Below are 18,985 nucleotides of genomic sequence, written 5' to 3' on the forward strand. Positions count from 1 at the left end.
AGGTAAATTCCAGCAGGAGTTACAACTAGCTGCCTTTTAAAAGCCTTTTTTCTTACCTGTTAGAGAGTGAGGAATTACTTTTTTGCATGGACATATAACTGGTTCATGCTTTTAACACCTGGCTCAGATATCAGCCTGTGTTTGATGCATTTGATTGATGCTTGCTTTATTTCAAACCTGTGTTAAATCTTGGGAAAATCAAAACACTTCCTGTGAATTCAATGCAGGATGTCTGGTTTTGAACAGTGCCCCAGGTACAACTTGACTTTTACAGTTGGGGGGAAAAAAAAAACTTTTAAAATTAAAAGGTATTTAAACCAACTCTTGACCTTCCCAACCTGTCTCACACTATTTAGCAGAAAGAAAATGTTTTGCTTCTGAAGACCTGCTCTAAATTTGTGACAGGACTTGGTGCACACCCTTTAGCTTCAGTACTGTATTTTAAAAGCTTCAGTGGATAAGAAGTGATGCTTTGGGGCATGGCCTTTTGATTTCAGAGTCACCAAACCAGAGCAGCATAAGCCACTGGAAGAAACAAAGAGATGAACTTTAACCAGCCTTTGGAGGATGCACTTTCTGATTTGCTTCATTAATGGAGACAGTAAAACTGAAGCTTAATACAAAATACCATGAGTAATAAGCATGAAATTTGTGCACTGCAGTACAAATCTGTTCACCAAATATTCTCATTTCAGGGGAGGATTCTTCTGGCACAATGCCTGGGCTGCTGGCCACAGCCTGTTTGGCTGCCTTGCCCTGTGCCTAGCTTCTTTAGCAGCTGGTGCTGCTCCCAGGCAGTGCTCTCAGCTCCTGCTCCCATGGCTTATTATATTTTAGAATTTTTTTTTCGTGGAAAAATATGTTTCTAAATTTAGTTTAGGGACATCAAGCCAGTTGTTGAATCACAAATATGTTCCTGCTACCAAACATAAGCAGTTTGTGTGTACATTTCTACATACATTTTCTGCACGGAGAGCTGCACTGTTCCATAGCAATGAATACATCTGAATCCACTGTGCAGCTGATACTTGGAATTTGGGGGTAATTTAGGATTTAAAGGGTCTTTTACATTTGCTAATTCATCAGTCAAAACCAAAATACTCCACTCTTGCACATGCACATTGGGTGTTCATTGATTTCACTAAACTGGCCCAAGCCCTGCACAGTAACAGGGATTTATTCACCAGAAATTATACCCTGCCTGTGCTGTGGTGCCTGTTCAACAAACAGCTCAACACTCCATTTCTGAGCCTTCAGCTTTATCAACCAACCTCCAAAACAGAAACCTTACATTGGCATCAATTTTACTTCACATTCAAGACCTTTTCGCAGGTCAGGGTGTTGGAAGTGTTCTCTGAAATCAGCTGCTGAAATTCAACAAGAATAGGATAGGATAGGATAGGATAGGATAGGATAGGATAGGATAGGATAGGATAGGATAGGATAGGATACAACAGGATAGGATAGGATAGGATAGGATAGGATAGGATAGGATAGGATAGGATAGGACAGGACAGGATAGAATAGAATAGAATAGAATAGAATAGAATAGAATAGAATAGAATAGAATAGAATAGAATAGAATAGAATAGAATAGAATAGAATAGACCAGGTTGGAAGAGACCTTTGAGATCATCGAGTCCAACCCATCACCCAACACCATCTAATCAACTAAACCATGCAACCAAGCACCCCGTCAAGTCTCTTCCTGAATACCTCCAGTGATGGTGACTCCACCACCTCCCTGGCCAGCCCATTCCAATGGCCAATCTCTCTTTCTATGAAGAACTTCTTCCTAACATCCAGCCTAAAACTCCCCTGGAGCAGCTTGAGACTGTGTCCTCGTGTTCTGGTGCTGGTTGCCTGGGAGAAGAGACCAACCCTCTCCTGGCTACAACCTCCCTTCAGGTAGTTGTAGAGAGCAAGAAGGTCTCCCCTGAGCCTCCTCTTCTCCAGGCTAAGCAACCCCAGCTCCCTCAGCCTCTCCTCATAGGGCTTGTGCTCCAAACCCCTCCCCAGCTTTGTTGCCCTTCTCTGGACACGTTCCAGAGACTCAACCATATATGCTCAGCACGAAGAGCCTGGAAAAATAAAGCATTTTCTAATTTAACGATCTCTGTGTTGAAGTGAAAAATTAGCTGCTCACCTTAGGGCCTCACTGTAAATCCCAGGCATGAAATTGTTTGCAATTGCATGCCTTGCACATTATGCCTTTCCAACACACGTAGCAAATTTAATGTAGGTTGGGCTGGAGCACGGCGGGGGCGAGGGGGGAACGCCCTGTGCTACTCAGCAGTTCCTCCAGCTGCATCTGCTAATGACAGAACCCTACCCAGCACTGCTGAAATCAGGAATTTTGCCACTGACTTGAAAGGCAGCAGGATTTAAAATGACAAGGCATGCCACTTATTTTCTTCCCCCTGACAATACGACCAGCGCATTCTGGACAGGAAGCTAAGTTTCCCAACACCAGGACATAATTTGATCTCTTGACAATAATCCACAAGCAGCTAAACGGTGCCTGCATAACGTTTTGTGCCTCGGTGGTTAAAGCTTATGATTTGGAACCACAAAAGCAAACCAAACACCAGCTCAGGAGTAAAATAATCTTTAGGTCCCTTTGCCCTTTTCTATTACCTAGGACTCTGCAAGCCTCCCATTCTGAAGTGAAAATCACTTTGAGGTGGGGTTTTCCAGGTGTGATACACATACACACCAGAGAGAGGCCATGGCCCCATCCTGCCGCACTGCTGCCTCTTGTCAGCATGGACCAAGTGTCTTTTCTTTCCCATCCTCCAGAGAAAATTAGGCTGTGAAACCCAACAGGAAGGGACTTCCTGATGCTTCTCCTCCACCTCTAACAAGGGCACATCATTGATGTGGTTTTCCTGTGTACTGAATAGCTACAGCCAAGAGTCCATCTCCCTGAACAAAACTGCTTCTTCACACTCCCTCTGAATTTGCAGCTTCCTGCCACAGAAGCACAGCCTCAGCAGGGCATTCTCCAGTGCCCACTGGGAGATATTTTTGCATAACACCTATTCTGTAACCAATATTGTCCAAATTTGCCCTTGATACAGACTATAAACAACAGAATGAACAGAGCATTTAAGAACCCTATCATTTGTTTCCTCCTGGAAGCTGCAGTACACATTGAGCAAGAAAGAAAACAACAACATGCATACAGGGACACAAATATGTACCCTCCCTCCTTCTTTCCTGCTGTCTGAAGGGTAATATAGGAAATAATTGGTCACTGTCAAGATTTAGAAGCTCTGCATTAGTGAGACAACTGAAACACAAATTATCTGTCCTCGAAAGACGAAGTTTTAAAGGTGTCTTCCCCAGCACTGCTGAAAGCCAGATACAGTGATCCTGCAATGGAGCTCCATGCCCTCAATGAAATTCATATTTGTGATTCATTTCTCCCCAAACAGTTTTGCAATTACCTGTCATTTGCCCACCAGTAATTTCCTTCCTTCTTAATCGAGACACAGACTGCTCCTAGTCTACAACAGCCAGACATGTTATTGTTGGGGTTTTTTGCTAATAAAACTGTGCTTGAGGAGCCTTTGTTTAGGTCAACCCTCTTGCTACATAGTTTCATAGTTTCATAGTTTCATTTAGGGTTGGAAGGGACCGCAAGGATCATCTAGTTCCAACCCCCCTGCCACGGGCAGGGACACCCCACACTAGATCAGGCTGGACAGAGCCTCATCCAGCCTGCTCTTAAACACCCCCAGGGACGGGGCCTCGACCACCTCCTCCCTGGACAACACATTCCAGGCTTTCACATGCAGAGCAAAGGCACCAGAAGTTGTATGGAGGCAGATCATTAACACCTCCTTACCAACCTCAGTTTCTTTAACGATAAACATTTAGGACTTAGATATAGATGGAAGGAAACAGAGTCTTGGTGATTTCCAAGTGACAGTGCACGTGCACATGTATCAATATTCAGACGTATTGCATTAGCACAGAACCTGTAGCCAGTCTGCAACCAGCATTTGTATCAAGCTGCTCTATTCAGGTTGCTGCTATGACAACTATCCAAAGGCAAATGTCAGGTCAGCTCCCAGCACATGTCTCTAGGCCATAATTGCTTTGCAGAAACCTAATAGCCACCTACTCCTCTAACAGCTAAAAGCAATATTGTTAAAATTACTAATTGTTAAGATAATCCTAACTCCCTATTCACATGCTACTAAAGCCCTGAAAACCTCAGATTTGCCTTCCTTTTAGCCCCCAAACTAGGATGGGGAGTGAAGAATGTGTTTAAAGTGCCTCTTTACAAATTTATGTCCATTTATGTTTCAGTGTAAACCTGGCATCATTAAATTTTCTTCCTTAGGGGTTCAATGCTATCTTCCACTCCACCATGGTGATCATTGGTATTTAATTTGCCTGGTTACAAATCACAGGCTTCCTTAAAAATGCTTTGTGTCTATCACAAAGAACTGCCTCATAGCATCACTGTGCATAAACCTGCTCATCTACTCCAAAACTCAGATAATCAAGGATTTCAGGTTTTTTTATGGAGCTTAGCCCAAAGTTGGTGAGGGGCTTGGAGCAGAAGCCCTATGAGGAGAGGCTGAGGGAGCTAGGGCTGCTTAGCCTGGAGAAGAGGAGACTCAGGGGTGACCTCATTGCTCTCTACAATTACCTGAAGGGGGGTTGTAGGCAGGCAGAGGTTGGTCTCTTCTCCCAGGCAGCCAGCGCCGGAACAAGAGGACACAGTCTCAGGCTGCACCAGGGGAGATTCAGGTTGGAGGTCAGGAGGAAGTTTTACAGAGAGAGAGTGATTGCCCATTGGAATGGACTGCCCAGGGAGGTGGTGGAGTCGCCATCACTGGAGGTGTTCAGGAGGAGACTTGACAGGGTGCTTGGTTGCATGGTTTAGTTGGTTGGGTAGTGTTGGATGATAGGTTGGACACGATGATCTTGAAGGTCTCTTCAAACCTGGTCTGGTCTATTCTATTCTATTCTATTCTATTCTATTCTATTCTATTCTATTCTATTCTATTCTATTCTATTCTATTCTATTCTATTCTATTCCATTCTATTCCATTCCATTTCATTCCATTCCATTCCACTCTATTCTATTCTATAGAAACTGGTGGCTTCCACAAGACTCAGAAACACAACCTGCATGTTCATCCTAATCACAGAACATATTGAGTTGGAAGAGACTTAGATGATCATCCAGTCCAACCTGTAGCTCAGCAGTGAAGGGTCAACACTAAACCATGTCCCTAAGCACCAGACTCACAGGCCACTTGAACACCTCCAGGGATGGTGACTCCACCCTTGCCCTGGACAGTCCATTCCAATGTTTGATAACCCTTTCAGTGATGAAATATTTCCTTACACCCAGCCTAAACATCCCAGTTTCCTCTAAACCTGTCACTTGTCATCAAGGAGAAGAGGCTAGTTCCCTTCTCACTCCAACCTCCCTTCCAGTAGTTGTAGAGAGCAATGAGGTTTCCCCTCAGCCTCCTCTTTTCTAAGCTGAACAACCCCAGCTCTCTCCTCACAGGTCATGTGCTCCAGGCATCTTACCTCACAGCTGTAAATATCTTTTTAATCAGCAGTTTTACCATTTTTATACATTTATACACACATTTATATACATTTTATACATTTGCTGCCTAAGCAGAGAATGAAAACAATCAAAGCAGAGAAAGAGATGAAGCAATACTCTTAGAATTGCAAAGTAGTCTTGCAACCATCTCCAAATGAAGAATTAAAGTAAGTCTGCACATAGCTGGTTTGTTCAGTGGAAGGGAAAGGGTCTCCCATGCACATTTCCTAATAGATTCACTGTATTACCTCCCACTTGCCTTGCAGGTAGTGATAAATAAGAGTAGAACTAAATAAAAGTAAAGAAATTACGAATTTTACAAGAGAAGAATTATTCTGGTGTCCAGGCAGTGAAGGTATGAGGACCTTTGGCAGGCTAGAAAGTTGTCTGGCTCATTACCTTCAGTTAATCTCTGGAATGAAAAGAAACTGTACCCTTTACATTTACATTTTAAACCCCACAAAATGCAGAAACCCTTTTCCTTAGCATGCACATTCCATAAAATACTGACTGACAAGCACTCTGTGAAGCTTCCCCTAATTTAAAATGCACCAGCTCTGGCTGAGAAATGCCTTTGCTAAGCTGGAAGATATACAAGATAATTTTCATCTTCCTCTGAGCTTAAGCTCTCTTTGGGCTCAGCTTTTCATTCGCTGTGTAACTACAAAAGAATCACACGCTGCATGTCCGATTATTCAGGGCATAAGGATGAAAGGAGTGTAAGTAGTTCACTCCTTTGACTGACCAAAAAGCTCTGCATGCTATGATAGCCCTTCCATGACATTACTCACTGAAATCCAGGTCAGATTGCTAAAAGAACATGGACTGAATACAGGAGGAAACCCAGTCCAGTGCCTTGGCAGGCCTATGTGACCACCATGCTCCTATCTACAAATACAAAATTGAATTCTCAAAGGTCCAGATTCCTAGCTGGTACAAATCAACATGAAGAGAATGAAGCTACATCAATTTTCTAAATGATCTGGCTAACTATATGTGACAAGTCCACACAAAGGTTCAGGCACATCTACAGACACAGTATTCAGTGATTCAGTTCTTTTCCTGCTTTCCCACAGTCGTCCTCCCTCCTTGCTCCCAGGAGCTCACATTTTGTCTTGATTGCCAGCAAATGCCTTCTTCCAATTAGAAGAAAAATGCTCATTCATAAATTTTGCAACATGGCAGCATGCAAAGAGATTGAATTCTAACCAACTAAAGGACAAAATGAAAGTCAGCTGTGATATAAACTGTTTCCAGATAAAGGTGAAGGCATTTTTTTTCCTAGTGTCAATCTTGCTCGCATTTCCAAAGAAAGATTTCACTCTTCCATCTTCCCTAGCAAAAATAAAGGGGCAGGTCCCCTCACAAACTGAGGAACATAAACTGCTATTTCCTCCTATCTCTTCCCTTGAAGAATTTCCACTGGTCTCTATTTCAAAGAGGACAGTAACAAGACAACCCTCCTCCACTGGTGGATTGCATCCACAGTGCACCATAGCCCAGTGTTGCTCCAGGACTGTTTTAAGATGAGGTTTTATATAACCTATGCCACACATACACCTGTTCAGAAGAAGCACAGACTCATAGTGGCAAAGCTCTTAAAACAAGACTTCAGTTTTGTGATTGACAGCATGTAGAGCCCATAGGACTGAGGCCTCTGCAGCAGCAGCCCACATTAACAGACATCCCAACATCTGTTCACTGCCCAGGACAGTAGTGAACGCCCTGGAGGCGTTCAAGGGGAGATTGGACGTGGCACTTGGTGCCATGGTCTAGTCATGGGGTCTGCGTTGATAGGTTGGACTCGATGATCCTCGAGGTCCTTTCCAACCTAAGTGATACTGTGATACTGTGACAGGATTTTTCTGTTTATCTAACTTCTTTTGCCCAACTAAGTCACAATTTGCTTTGTAAAGTGAAGGACACAACAAAAGAAGTAATCCTGTTCACCATACATAATCAATACATGAAAAATGTGCTGTAATTTAGCTCTGCTTAGTGTCATAATTCCCTTGTTGATAGTAGTCCAGAACCTCCACTTCAGTGCAACTGCTTCACACTGAATATTGCTACTCCACTCAGAAATATTCTGGCATGCCTTGCTCTCAGACTACTTTGTGAATGTCACATCCTTGGAATAAATAATTAAATTACAGCAGAACTGGGGCTAGAACCAAGGTTTCTACTTCTCTAATACGACTTAACTATTGCACTCTGCAGGGTAAATTTCTCACTGTAAGTTTTATGAACCTACCTAACACATCTTTTCTTTCCCCAGCCAAAACTATTTAGCAAATCTATCCTGAATTCACAAATAGTTTTGCAGGCACAGAAGTGCTCCCATCCAGCTAATTTACTGCTTGCTGAGTCAAACGGCTGGTGCTGTTTGCAACTGTCTCCAGAGCGTTCCCAGGACTCATTGCCAGGAACAGGACAGAGCTGAAGGAAGCAGAACCCAGCACCTGCTCTTCCCAGGCAGCTTTGCTACTTTAATATCACACTTGTAACTAAGACGAGCGGTTTGGAGCCCTTCTGCCTACAGATTTTTTAACTCTGCAATGCAAAGTAATGAAATGATCTAGGGGAGGGTGTCCCTGCCCGTGGCAGTGGGGTTGGAACTAGATGATCCTAGGGGTCCCTTCCAACCCTGACAATTCTGTGAAATACTTCTCCCCTCAACAATAACTATTGCTAAAGCCTTCTGTAATAGTAATAACACAGAGTTCTGTCTGCAGTTTAAAAACTGGTTTGGTTTCCATAAAATCTGGTTTTGTTTCAATAGTTTTGTTTCTCTGGCTCCCTGGAAATTATTGCTGCTTTCTCTCAAAATCCTCCACAATTTTGCCTCACCCTGGCAGGACCAAGATATTGAGCCACTAGTTTTGTGCAGGGCAGTAATTACTGCTTGCATAAATCTTTTCCAGTTCTTCTTGGGGTAAAGCACATCACCTTTATAGTCTTGGTGTACTTTGGTTTGTTGGGGTTTTTTTCATGTTTGGGTGTTTTGGGGTTTGTTTTGCAATTGCTACTGAAAAATCAGAGAATACAGAGAATAGAAAACCTGCACAACCTGAAAACTTCTCAACTAAGCCATACTTAACACTGCAGTGCTTTAATCATAGAATCACAGAATGGTCTGGGTTGGAAAGAACTCTCAAAGGTCATCTAGCCCAACCCCCAACACACCCCATGTGATTTATAAGTCTCAAGGCTAATGTACCTCAGTAATGCAAATAACTAGCAAAAAAAAAGGTAAGGGCAAAAAGAAATAGCAATATCCACTCTCAGATCCTAAATTATCAATGTTCTAGGGATAATAGTAGGAAATAATTATTCAGTTAGGAAATATTTATTGTTAGGGCATGACCTGAAAGAACTCAATGGACTATTTATAAAACCAAAATGGTCTTTTAGAAATGTTCTTGGCTACAAAAAAAGGCTCATCTGCCATGACAGAGACATACTTAGGGACAGGTGAGATATTGGCTCTGAGGTAAAACAGAGCATAACAGTCCTTGCAGTAAGAATGTGAGGCATTCTCTGTATCTGTGGAGCAAGTAAATAATCAAAGACAGGCATGAGCTACCAGCTTGATCTTTAAAAATTGAAAGCACACACAATCCTCAGCAAATTACAACCCAGGAAATCCTAACGTGCACTACAACAGGGCAATAACTACAGAAAATGAATGCTGGTAGAAGCTTTAAAAACTCACTAAAAAACTGACAGCCTTTTGCTAGAGACCACGACAACTTTTGTGTTTCAGGCACATAGGTATTTTCAGAAACTTACACTGCTTCACCTCACATTCACAAAGGCATGCACATTCTGAAAGAGAGGATGTGCACAGATAAACACACTGACTCATGGACACATGCACCATTTCTGTTATTTATGGAAATTGCATCTACAGTATGCTCTGCTCCTTTTAATTTGAGTATGCAGATTACACACAATGCCCTCCAAATCTACAGCCCTTGCAAAGCAAACATACAGCTTTATCCAGCTGGACTGGTAAATACCCTAGACAACCTCATACAGCTTATGTAAACAGAGACAGACATGCTCGTGAACTCACTCAAGGAACTCCACCTTTTGTATTTTAATTGCTCTTGCCAGCAAGCAACGTGCAAGAGATTGCTCCCCCCTTCTGCACAGCATCCTCGTGAGTGCACTTGTAAACAGGGATGTGGCAGCCCCCCCACCACACAGTACCTGCTGTCTATCCAGCCGCATCCTTTTGGCAGCATTTCTGCTTTCACTCTCGCAGGCGGAAGCCAGGATACTCTCTGCAACTGCTGAAGTAAGGTGTGAGGGAATAGGTCGTGACTATGAGAGAAAAAAAGACAGACAGAGATTATTTCTCGCGTCATCCACGCTCCCCTGTTCCAAAGCACACAATACCAGCAGCGAGGCAGGCAAGTCCGCTCATTGAGATGCAGTTTATACCAACAAAACAGGGAAATGGAACTTGTAAAGATGAAAAATGAAACTAGTTAGATCTTAAAGCTGCAGCTGATCCATAGAGCCACGAAGAAGCCCTTTTCCCCCCACAGCTCTATTGTCCAGTGTGTTTAGTCTGGCTCATAAAGCTGTACTTTGAACAGACAGTGGCATATTCTCTGTGTTCCAGCAGCACCCTGGCCGTCTGATTCTTGTTAAGAAAACTGAAAGGCTTTTTATCTTGTACAGCATGTGACAGAGATGAGTAGTGGTTTTTTATAGCCATAAAAGAAACCAAACCAAAACAAAAAAAAACCCCAAGTGATAGGGCTGAAACATCACTCAAAACATAACAGATTGTCAGAACATTGCAGAGCAGTCTCAGTTTGTAGTATGTGAATATTTTGCATCCCTTGCTGCAACATGACTGATGTGATTAAAATGACTAAGACAATCATCTGGTTTTCTTTTGATTACATCATAGGCATTGTGTGGTTCCACTACATAGGGTTCATTTTTCTGATTCAGAACCTCTCATTCCTAACTTCATAGCACTTCCATGGTTTAGGTTAAAGGTTCAATGAATCCCCCCCCCAAACAAGAAAATGCTGAAACCCTTTTATCTCTCCTGTGGGTCATGAACTCCAGGATGATCTTCCCCACCATTTCACGATGAAGAGTATTTTACACACCTCTTTTTCCTGATTACATGCAAAACAGTCTTTCTGGAGGAGGAAGCTCACTCACAATAAAACAAATCATTGTTACACAAAGATATATCTGGGCTACCAAGAAAATAAAGTGGGGTAACAACACAGCTACTCATATACACATAAACTCATTCCACAGGCTGCAATGTCTTGAACAAAGTTCTGAACTTCCATACATTTTCAAAGCTCCACTGAACTCAGAAGTTCTGTGTAAATTTATACCTACTGAGAAACTGTCCATATGTTGGGGTGGTTTTTCTGTTTGCCTTTGGCTGTTTTTGGAAGCAAGTCTTGAAGTATTTCCATTCAGTTCTTAGACAACCTCAGAACAGATTCATTATATTGGCTCAGCTCTTTCATTAGGTTAAAGAAAATGAGGAGCCAGTAACTACTAGCATTACATTTTTTACCTTAAAAAATTAAAGTCCATTTAGAGATCTTGGATGTGCTCTGCAGAACACCAATCTTTAATCTGACACTGTACTTTCTCTAATGCACAGGACCACAATTTGCCTGGGACCAGAAGCCAAACTAGCTTTTAGAGACAGGCAGGGATTTATGGGTCTCCCTCGCTAGTGGAATAGGTTTATTTCTCCCCTCAAAGACAAGAACAAACTCCCTGACATCAGCATAACAGCAGACCATCAGAGCCTGCCACACCACAATAAAGTATACTTGGATTGATTTGATGGAACCAACTATTGGACTCTTTTCCAGTTCTGAAAATATCTCAGCCTAAGAGATGAGGAACACCAATGTTAAACCCTGGTGTCCTTACAGCATTACAGTACCAGCAGACACCTCCCTCAGAGCTCCAGAGAAGGGAGTCAGTCTTTGAGGGAAGGTTTCACTGACAGTGTTATGCTTATTATTCTGCCTCCCTAGAATGGTTCTGGTACTCTGGATTTGGTTTTTGCATCAATTAACCACACTAAATCCCCCCACCTGTTAGGTGTCCAAGTATCACTGAACATGCCACTGGTTTAGGTGTGATGGAAGTCTCAAGTGTGATCCTTTAGCATAGGCCACAGAGTGAACTTGAAAAAATAGTGAGTAAACACCCAGAAAGTTCCTCCAGCTCAGCTTTTAATTAAAGCTAGAACCATATCTACACAGCAATGGATCGTTAGAGGGTGACATATGAGCCCAGAAATGGATGTTCTGATCAAAAAGTGCCATGAACCCAGGTTCCCTCAGCTTATTTCTTTATGGGAGAGGTTTACTGAAGTGTTTTTGATAAAATAAAAAAATAAAGAGGTACCCCCCCAAAAAATACATATATATATATGAATAAAGGAGTCATGTACTTCTCTCTGAAAAGGAGTGCAGTGGTTATGTATTCACTGTTGAAATATTGAACTCAGAGTTAATATCTGCACAAATGAGGAAATCTCCAGGTAATGGAGTATCTTCCTCTTGAAATATGTGTTAACCCATAATTTCTCTCACTCATCACTGCAGATGGCTGTTGATATGTTCATATCAAGAACTATCTAGCAGGAACCTGAGGGAGAATATAATGAATGCATGGCTGAGTCGCTTGGGGAGTAAAATACTGCAACAAAGCACAGGAGAAAAATCATTTGATTAAGGTTTGGGCTCTATCAACTCAGGCAGAGCACTAGTCTGGCATTAACTGAGAAGATGAACACAGTCCTCTGTCAGTAAAAGCAGAGCTGTTACAGAGAGGATTTTCTGTTCCATGAAATGCCATATCTGTGAAATGCCAAAAAGACAAATTTTGAGAAGCCTTGCCTAAAGAGGAAAAATTGCTTTGAAATAACCACTGTTTAAAAAGATGTTTCTAAATAAACTGAATTAATAGCCCCATCTTCTAAGCTCAAAGGCCCCTTCTGGCTTAGCTTAACCTCCTCATCTCCTATACTTCTGATTATTCATGATCTGATTATTCATGATGTCGCAGCTACCAACTATAAAATCACTTCTGCTAGAAGCTCAAGCATTCCAGTCCTTGTAGGGTTCTGACACTAAGGCCTTGGGAAACGCAGCAAAAGCAACATCACTGAATTCTGCAGAAGGCAGCCTGAAGATCTCAGCCAAACCATCATTTTGTAGGTTCCCAGCCTCTCCTATGCAGAGCTGAGAGCTGGTTCCTGTGTCTCTGGAACTACAGTAAGAGATGTGGGAGCTAAGGAGTCCTTATTTCCAAAGGCTCCCAGTTTGCCCTCATAATCTCTGGATGCACAACTTGCCCACTGGACTAGCTGGAAATCAGGTTTCATTTTCCTGAAGTATGTCAACACAGAGAAAACCTTTGCCAAAGTAACAGAAACTGAAAGGAAAACAAACACTCCCAAACATCAGCAAACATTCCCAGCCAGCTTTAGCTGCTCAGAACACACCTAGTGTTGTTTGATACATTGCACTCACAGCCCCAGTCTGTTATTTCTTTCACTTCACAGTGACGTAAAGCAGGAAATAACTATACTGGAACTACCCAGGGGTGAAACAATGGAGAAGCAAGCCTCTAAGCTTCAGTCTACCAAAAGAAATGATTCCCATGGCAGAACTAGAAGTTAAGTTGATAACCCAGGACAGCTGGACAACGTTTCTGTCATTTGGAACCAACGACAGACAGAAAAGAGGCATGTGAAAACCTTCCAGTAACTCCCAGGTGAAAAGACTAATAAAAATTAGAAGGAATCTAGTAAACAGCTTAATACAGAGCTTCTTAGAAGACTCCATGCCTCTGTCTGTCATTCAGCTGCAGAACACAGAATTCCTTCATATTTACTTGGAAACACAACACTGCTTGTGACTGCGCTACAACAGAAGCCACGGTGTGACTGCTTCACGGTTTGGCGTTGTATGTCTCTTCAGCTGACACACAACTTCTGTTCTGTCTCTAACACAATGTAGGTGAAGAGCATCTTGACAGAAGATGTAAGGGAAGCCTGATAGACTTGAAGTGAATGCCTCTGCTTTTAACATCATTTGAGGTGACTGACATTCAGGAAGTGGTTGAAATTCCCTCCGTAGCCCAACGGAGATGACCAACCTCCATCAGTCCTCCCATATTTGTAACTGTGTTTCAAGGTAATTTAAATCTGATTCTTGAGACCAGCACAAAGCCTGCAGGTGACAACAATGACAAAGCAACAAGCACACTTAACCACCATATCGAACAGGAACTGCTGCATGTTTTCTAAGAGCAATCATTTCTGTGCAAAATTATATGGAAACTTTCTACACCCAACTCCTTATCTCTTTCTGAAGAGGGCACAAATTACTGAGAGCTACACTTCTTCACATTAAAAATCAAGTTAGCTGACACTTCTTCTTTTTTTGGGGTCAAATAACTTTTGGTCTGCTTTAAAGAACATTTAAGCTAATGAAGATGCTTCCATGACTTTGATGGTTTTTAGCTCTGCCTCTCGACAGCCTTTCCAAAGTTATGGAATTGTCCTGCAAGGTTGCTGATTTTTCATCATTTGAAATGTGAAATCCTTGCCCTAGATTCTCTAGAAATTAGCTCTATCAGTACAATCTCTTATTCCTTAATATAAAATAAACTAGCACTTCCAATACACTGAAAAATACCCCTTTGCAGTACACCAACAGCACACAGGCTCATCAGGCCTTCTGTTTAAAGTGAGGCATCTCTGTAGTATCTTCATGGGAAACATAAACCACCCTTTTTGGCACAGTCACATCATTCCTGTATTGCTATACAGAATCTAAAGTACTGCTATGTTCTAATTTCAAATGCAATGCAGTGAAATGCATGACACAGAACTGTCCTACACTGCACAAAGGATTCAGAAAGCTTTCCACAGAGTATTTTTAAGTTTACAGAGTGAAGTACAGCACTGCACTCTGTTGGATGGACCTTTATCACTGCTAGTTGGTAGAGAATAACAAAACATGAACAACTGAACTAGCAGTTTAGTGCTTGTTCATAGTATCATAGTATCAGTCAGGGTTGGAAGGGACCACAAGGATCATCTAGTTCCAACCCCCCTGCCATGGGCAGGGACACCCCACACTAGATCAGGCTGGCCAGAGCCTTGTCCAGCCTGGTCTTAAACACCTCCAGGGTTAGGGCCTCAACCACCTCCCTGGACAACCCATTCCAGGGCTTCACCACTCTCATGGTGAAGAACTTCCTCCTCACATCCAGCACTGTTACAGTCTGGGGCTTAGTAGATTTTGCTCCATCTTGCAGCTCTGTGAGGTTACTCTATTGTATCACCTACCAACGAATTCAAAGAAATCACTAGAAATAAAGACACTTTAAAAACCATTCACTGATGTTTGGCCACTGTCATTGTTTACTGTTGATCCTTTTCCTAACTAGCATGCTTTTATCAGAGCTAACTTCTTCACATTTTCCAAGGTTGCTGAAAAAAAAGTGTAACTTCTCCCAGTCACTTTTCCAGAACTGCCTGGATTTACAAACATTATTGGAAAGATGTAAAGGTATCTGAGACAGATTTAAAAGGCAGTTCTTAAAAATCACATGGGCAGTCACTTAACTGCCCCATGGGTGTAAGAAAGGATTTAAAAGCCTTAGGGAAACTGTCTAGAATATTATTATTATTATTTTCTGAGGACATGTGAGACCTAATGGTAATAATTAATAATCATCATCATCATCATCATCATCAGTATTTGTCAGAAAGTATCTTCGCCTTTTTTCAACCAGGTTGCCCATCAGACTTATATAAGCTAACCACTGCTAAACAAGAGCGAGATGCTCAGAAAGGGACCAGCTGGCAGAGCCTGGGGTACAGTGGAAACAGAACAACAGCTCTACTATTCTTTGTAGATTTTCATGCAACTGTTCTTGTGATAGTTTTCTTAAGTCATCCCAAGTTAGATATGCAGCCTTGGATGTACAGACCCTCGTCTTCCTGAAAATGCTTATGGCCCTTCCAGCCATAAGAGTGCTGGACTATTGAGCACTAAGTTCACTAAATAATCTCCAAAGTCAAAACTTAAAACCAGAGCCTAGACATCTAGCCTGGGAAATCTTAACAGGGCAGATTTTAGGAGACACACCTCCCTCTGGAAGCAGTCCTCACTGAAGTTGCTCAATCACAATCTAGAAGCACTCCAAGCCACTAGACACACTTAAAACACCTCCATCAACATGCACAGTTGCAAATTGCTAAGGCACCTCTTACAGCCAACTGGCACAACCAAGTGACAGCAGCAGTGAAAGATACAGAGCTTAGTTATTTGTTACTGAAGCTGGTGACAGAACAGGAGGAGCTGGGCTGAACTCTGGGATGTAACTGAGGAACTGTCTTCAGGCAGTGCCTCTTCTCTGACACATGCAAACTTGTCTTTGGACAATGAAAACCATTTATGACTGACATTTTCTCTCCAATGCATAATATTATAGCTTTATATTACAACAGTGCAGGAAGAAGAGTTTCCTTTTGCCGTATAGCTCAGATAGAAGCACAGCTTAGAGAGCCTATCCAAAAGCCAGGGACTTAAGGACTTGACAAACTTCCCTCTGAATGAAAGATTCTGAGCAAGGCCACAGAATTTATTAAGAGAACACTGTCTATAGTCCATAAGCAAGAGACAACAGGAGGATCTTACAATCAAGAGAAAAACCTTGACAGTGCCCTGTTGCAGGATATGGCTGTGCCAGAATGGAAACAGCAGCACTGTAAGCTCAACAGTCAAATGGGGGAAACATTTCCAAGGTAAAAAGAGACCTCCTCAAAGGAATATTTATAAGAATCCATGCAATCTGCCTTGGAGTCCACAGATAACTATCTGCCATAAGCAGAAGCACAATAACTATATGCAATCTCTTAAAAATACTAACACTGAGAACCACATTAATTAACAATGTGAACACTCATGAGACTGAGCCTTTCCCACTGCCTCAGAGCGAGAACTGGCCTGTTATGCAGCAAGAGCTGTCATTTGTATTACAGATGGCAAATAACTGACAGAAGCAGGCTTCAGGCATGCTTTTTCATCTGTACCATGCAGCCTTACACTGATTTAACTTAGTGTTTACATTTCCTTTTTACTTTACAATCTGATGCTGTAGATAGCAGCACCGTTCCACACACAGTCTGAATTGTCACACGCCACGTAGGAGACTAATCTTTCTCTTCTGCAAGTAGATGCTCAAAATGTAGCATTCTGAGCCTGAACAAAAGTGAAAAAAAATTGTGTTTAATATGTCTATAGCAAAAGACATCTCCTGTGGAGATTATTATGTGACAGCCTATTTAATGTAACAGTATCACTACTGCTCCCGAGGAGATCATTATCCTGTTTTGCTATATTTGAGGGTAGCACCTTATTCAAATTAGCACCAACATGTCCCTTTGTGATTGTTTTCAGCAAATGTTATTATTGAAAGAGATTCTTTTCCACTGTCAAAATGCCAAGTGCATTCAAAATAATCCCACAGCCAAGTGCCTCTGTCCATGGTAGCGTTTTACAAATCTTATCATCAGGAGCTGCTGATACAGTCATACAGAAACCAGCAAATAATTAAAACCAACACATGAATACATATTACATTGCAGAATTATTCAAGACATAAACATCAAACGCCACTTATTCTCCTAGGAAGTTAATGGGAGCTCCTCCAAAGACTTTGGATATTCTTTGGCTCATGTTCCTGCCTACAAACATGGATGCAGGGCAGATTTCTCTTCAGGCCCAGGAGGGCTGAAATCTTTGGCATGAGCTTCAGTGCCTTGTCACTTCCATTCATGGGCAGCAAAGTCAATATTTTAGAGGCTCATTTGGTTGTTTAAAGAGAAATAAAGGGCCATCATAAACTGTTATGGAGCATTATATAAATAGGGAATATTTCTGAAATAGAAACATCACCTGCTTGGGTCATGCTCCTGCTTATTTCTGCTCTTTTTCCCCTCCCAGGAATAAATTTGATCCAGCAACCTTTATTCATATGAAAGTAACATTTGCAAATGAGCACTGAAGTCAAGCCAACCTAGCCCTTATGGGTCAGGCTGTAAGCCCCTTATTCATATTGCAGAACAGTTGCACAAGTCTTTCAGATGACAAAACCTGAGCCAGTTTCCATAACTGCTCATCAGTGTGAATAATGACAGTAATGAGGCCAGAAATTTGAACAGTGGGGAGAGGTCCTAGCATTGCCTAATTCTGTAAAGATCTTCAGCTGAAAGTACAGCAAAATAAAAATATTTGACATTGTGGAAGCTGAACTTGATGTTGTTGAATTATTTTCAGCCAGAGGGAGTAGATGCATTTTAATGCTGCTTAGTGTATTTAGATGCAATCTAATGCTGCTTAGTGTACTGTGGAGAGTGTTTGCTTTCTGGTTTTCCTGCTTTTGTTTTGGAAGGCATGCAATCTGACATGTACATCACCAGTCAATCTTTGGCACTTCCACCTGTACAGATGTCCTTTATTCTACCTGTCTCTCTTCATCTGCATTTCTATTGTTCAGAAACAGTGCTAACCCAATGTCTCAATAAACCCATGCAGTCAGTTAGAATCACAAACACATACAAAGACTTAGTCTCTGGGTTTTTTCTGGGGTTTGCATCATCTAATAGTGGTGTTACCCTATAAATACACATGGTGTTTTGTTCTTAAAACTGTCAACTAACATCTTAAACAGCATATGGAAATCGTAGGTTTTCTGCAAAGACTGCAGGAAAGAGAAAGACAGAGAGAAAGAGAGAAACAGTAAATTTCAACCATCTCCAGTAATTTTGTAATGCAATCAATGGGGTTGCAGATGATTAAAAAAACAAAAAGAAAGAATGATATGTTTAATCACTAAATGGTATCTATTTGTAATGATGAGGTGGTTTTACTGTGAGCTAAAGGCCAGAGAGAGAGCTAAGACATCACACATAAGGTTGTGTAGCTGAGTAATTTCTTCTGATTTTCCTGGGGTTTGGCAATGCAAGTATTTTTAGAGATCATGAAGCTGCCAATTGGTGAGAAGAGTCAGAATTTACCCATGCTTGTGCTACTGAATAGTATTAAAACATTAATGTCTGAAAACACTGGCAGTTGTAGACTATCACAATTTGCACAGGTTTGGTTCCATTACAATTACGAAACCAGTCAGCTTGATGCCTGTGTTTTAAGACCATTTGATGTGCTCTGCACACCTGTGTATCAACTGGATGGTTTCAAAGGAATCACTCTTGCTGATAAGCAATAGACTAAAAGGTACAAGAAAGACTCAGTTGTCAGTGTGATGTAACGACACTGGGCATTTTCTTGGGTATAGCATTTCTCTAGCAGGATC

General features: G+C 41.7%; 1 protein-coding gene across 3 annotated transcripts in view; it reads right to left on the bottom strand.

Moving 5' to 3' along the window:
* Positions 1 to 18,985, bottom strand: part of NOL4 (nucleolar protein 4) — a 181,327-nt gene that overhangs the window by 23,969 nt on the left and 138,373 nt on the right. For all 3 annotated transcript variants that reach the window (XM_068158771.1, XM_068158772.1, XM_068158770.1), the window contains one exon: positions 9,797 to 9,910. In XM_068158771.1, the coding sequence (XP_068014872.1) occupies positions 9,797 to 9,910 (114 nt within the window). The remainder of the gene's footprint in view (positions 1 to 9,796; positions 9,911 to 18,985) is intronic.

Source organism: Melanerpes formicivorus, unplaced genomic scaffold (assembly GCF_026170545.1).
Source record: "Melanerpes formicivorus ecotype bairdi unplaced genomic scaffold, bMelFor1.0.p_v2 SCAF_42, whole genome shotgun sequence".
In the NCBI taxonomy this organism is placed as follows: Eukaryota; Metazoa; Chordata; class Aves; order Piciformes; family Picidae; genus Melanerpes; species Melanerpes formicivorus.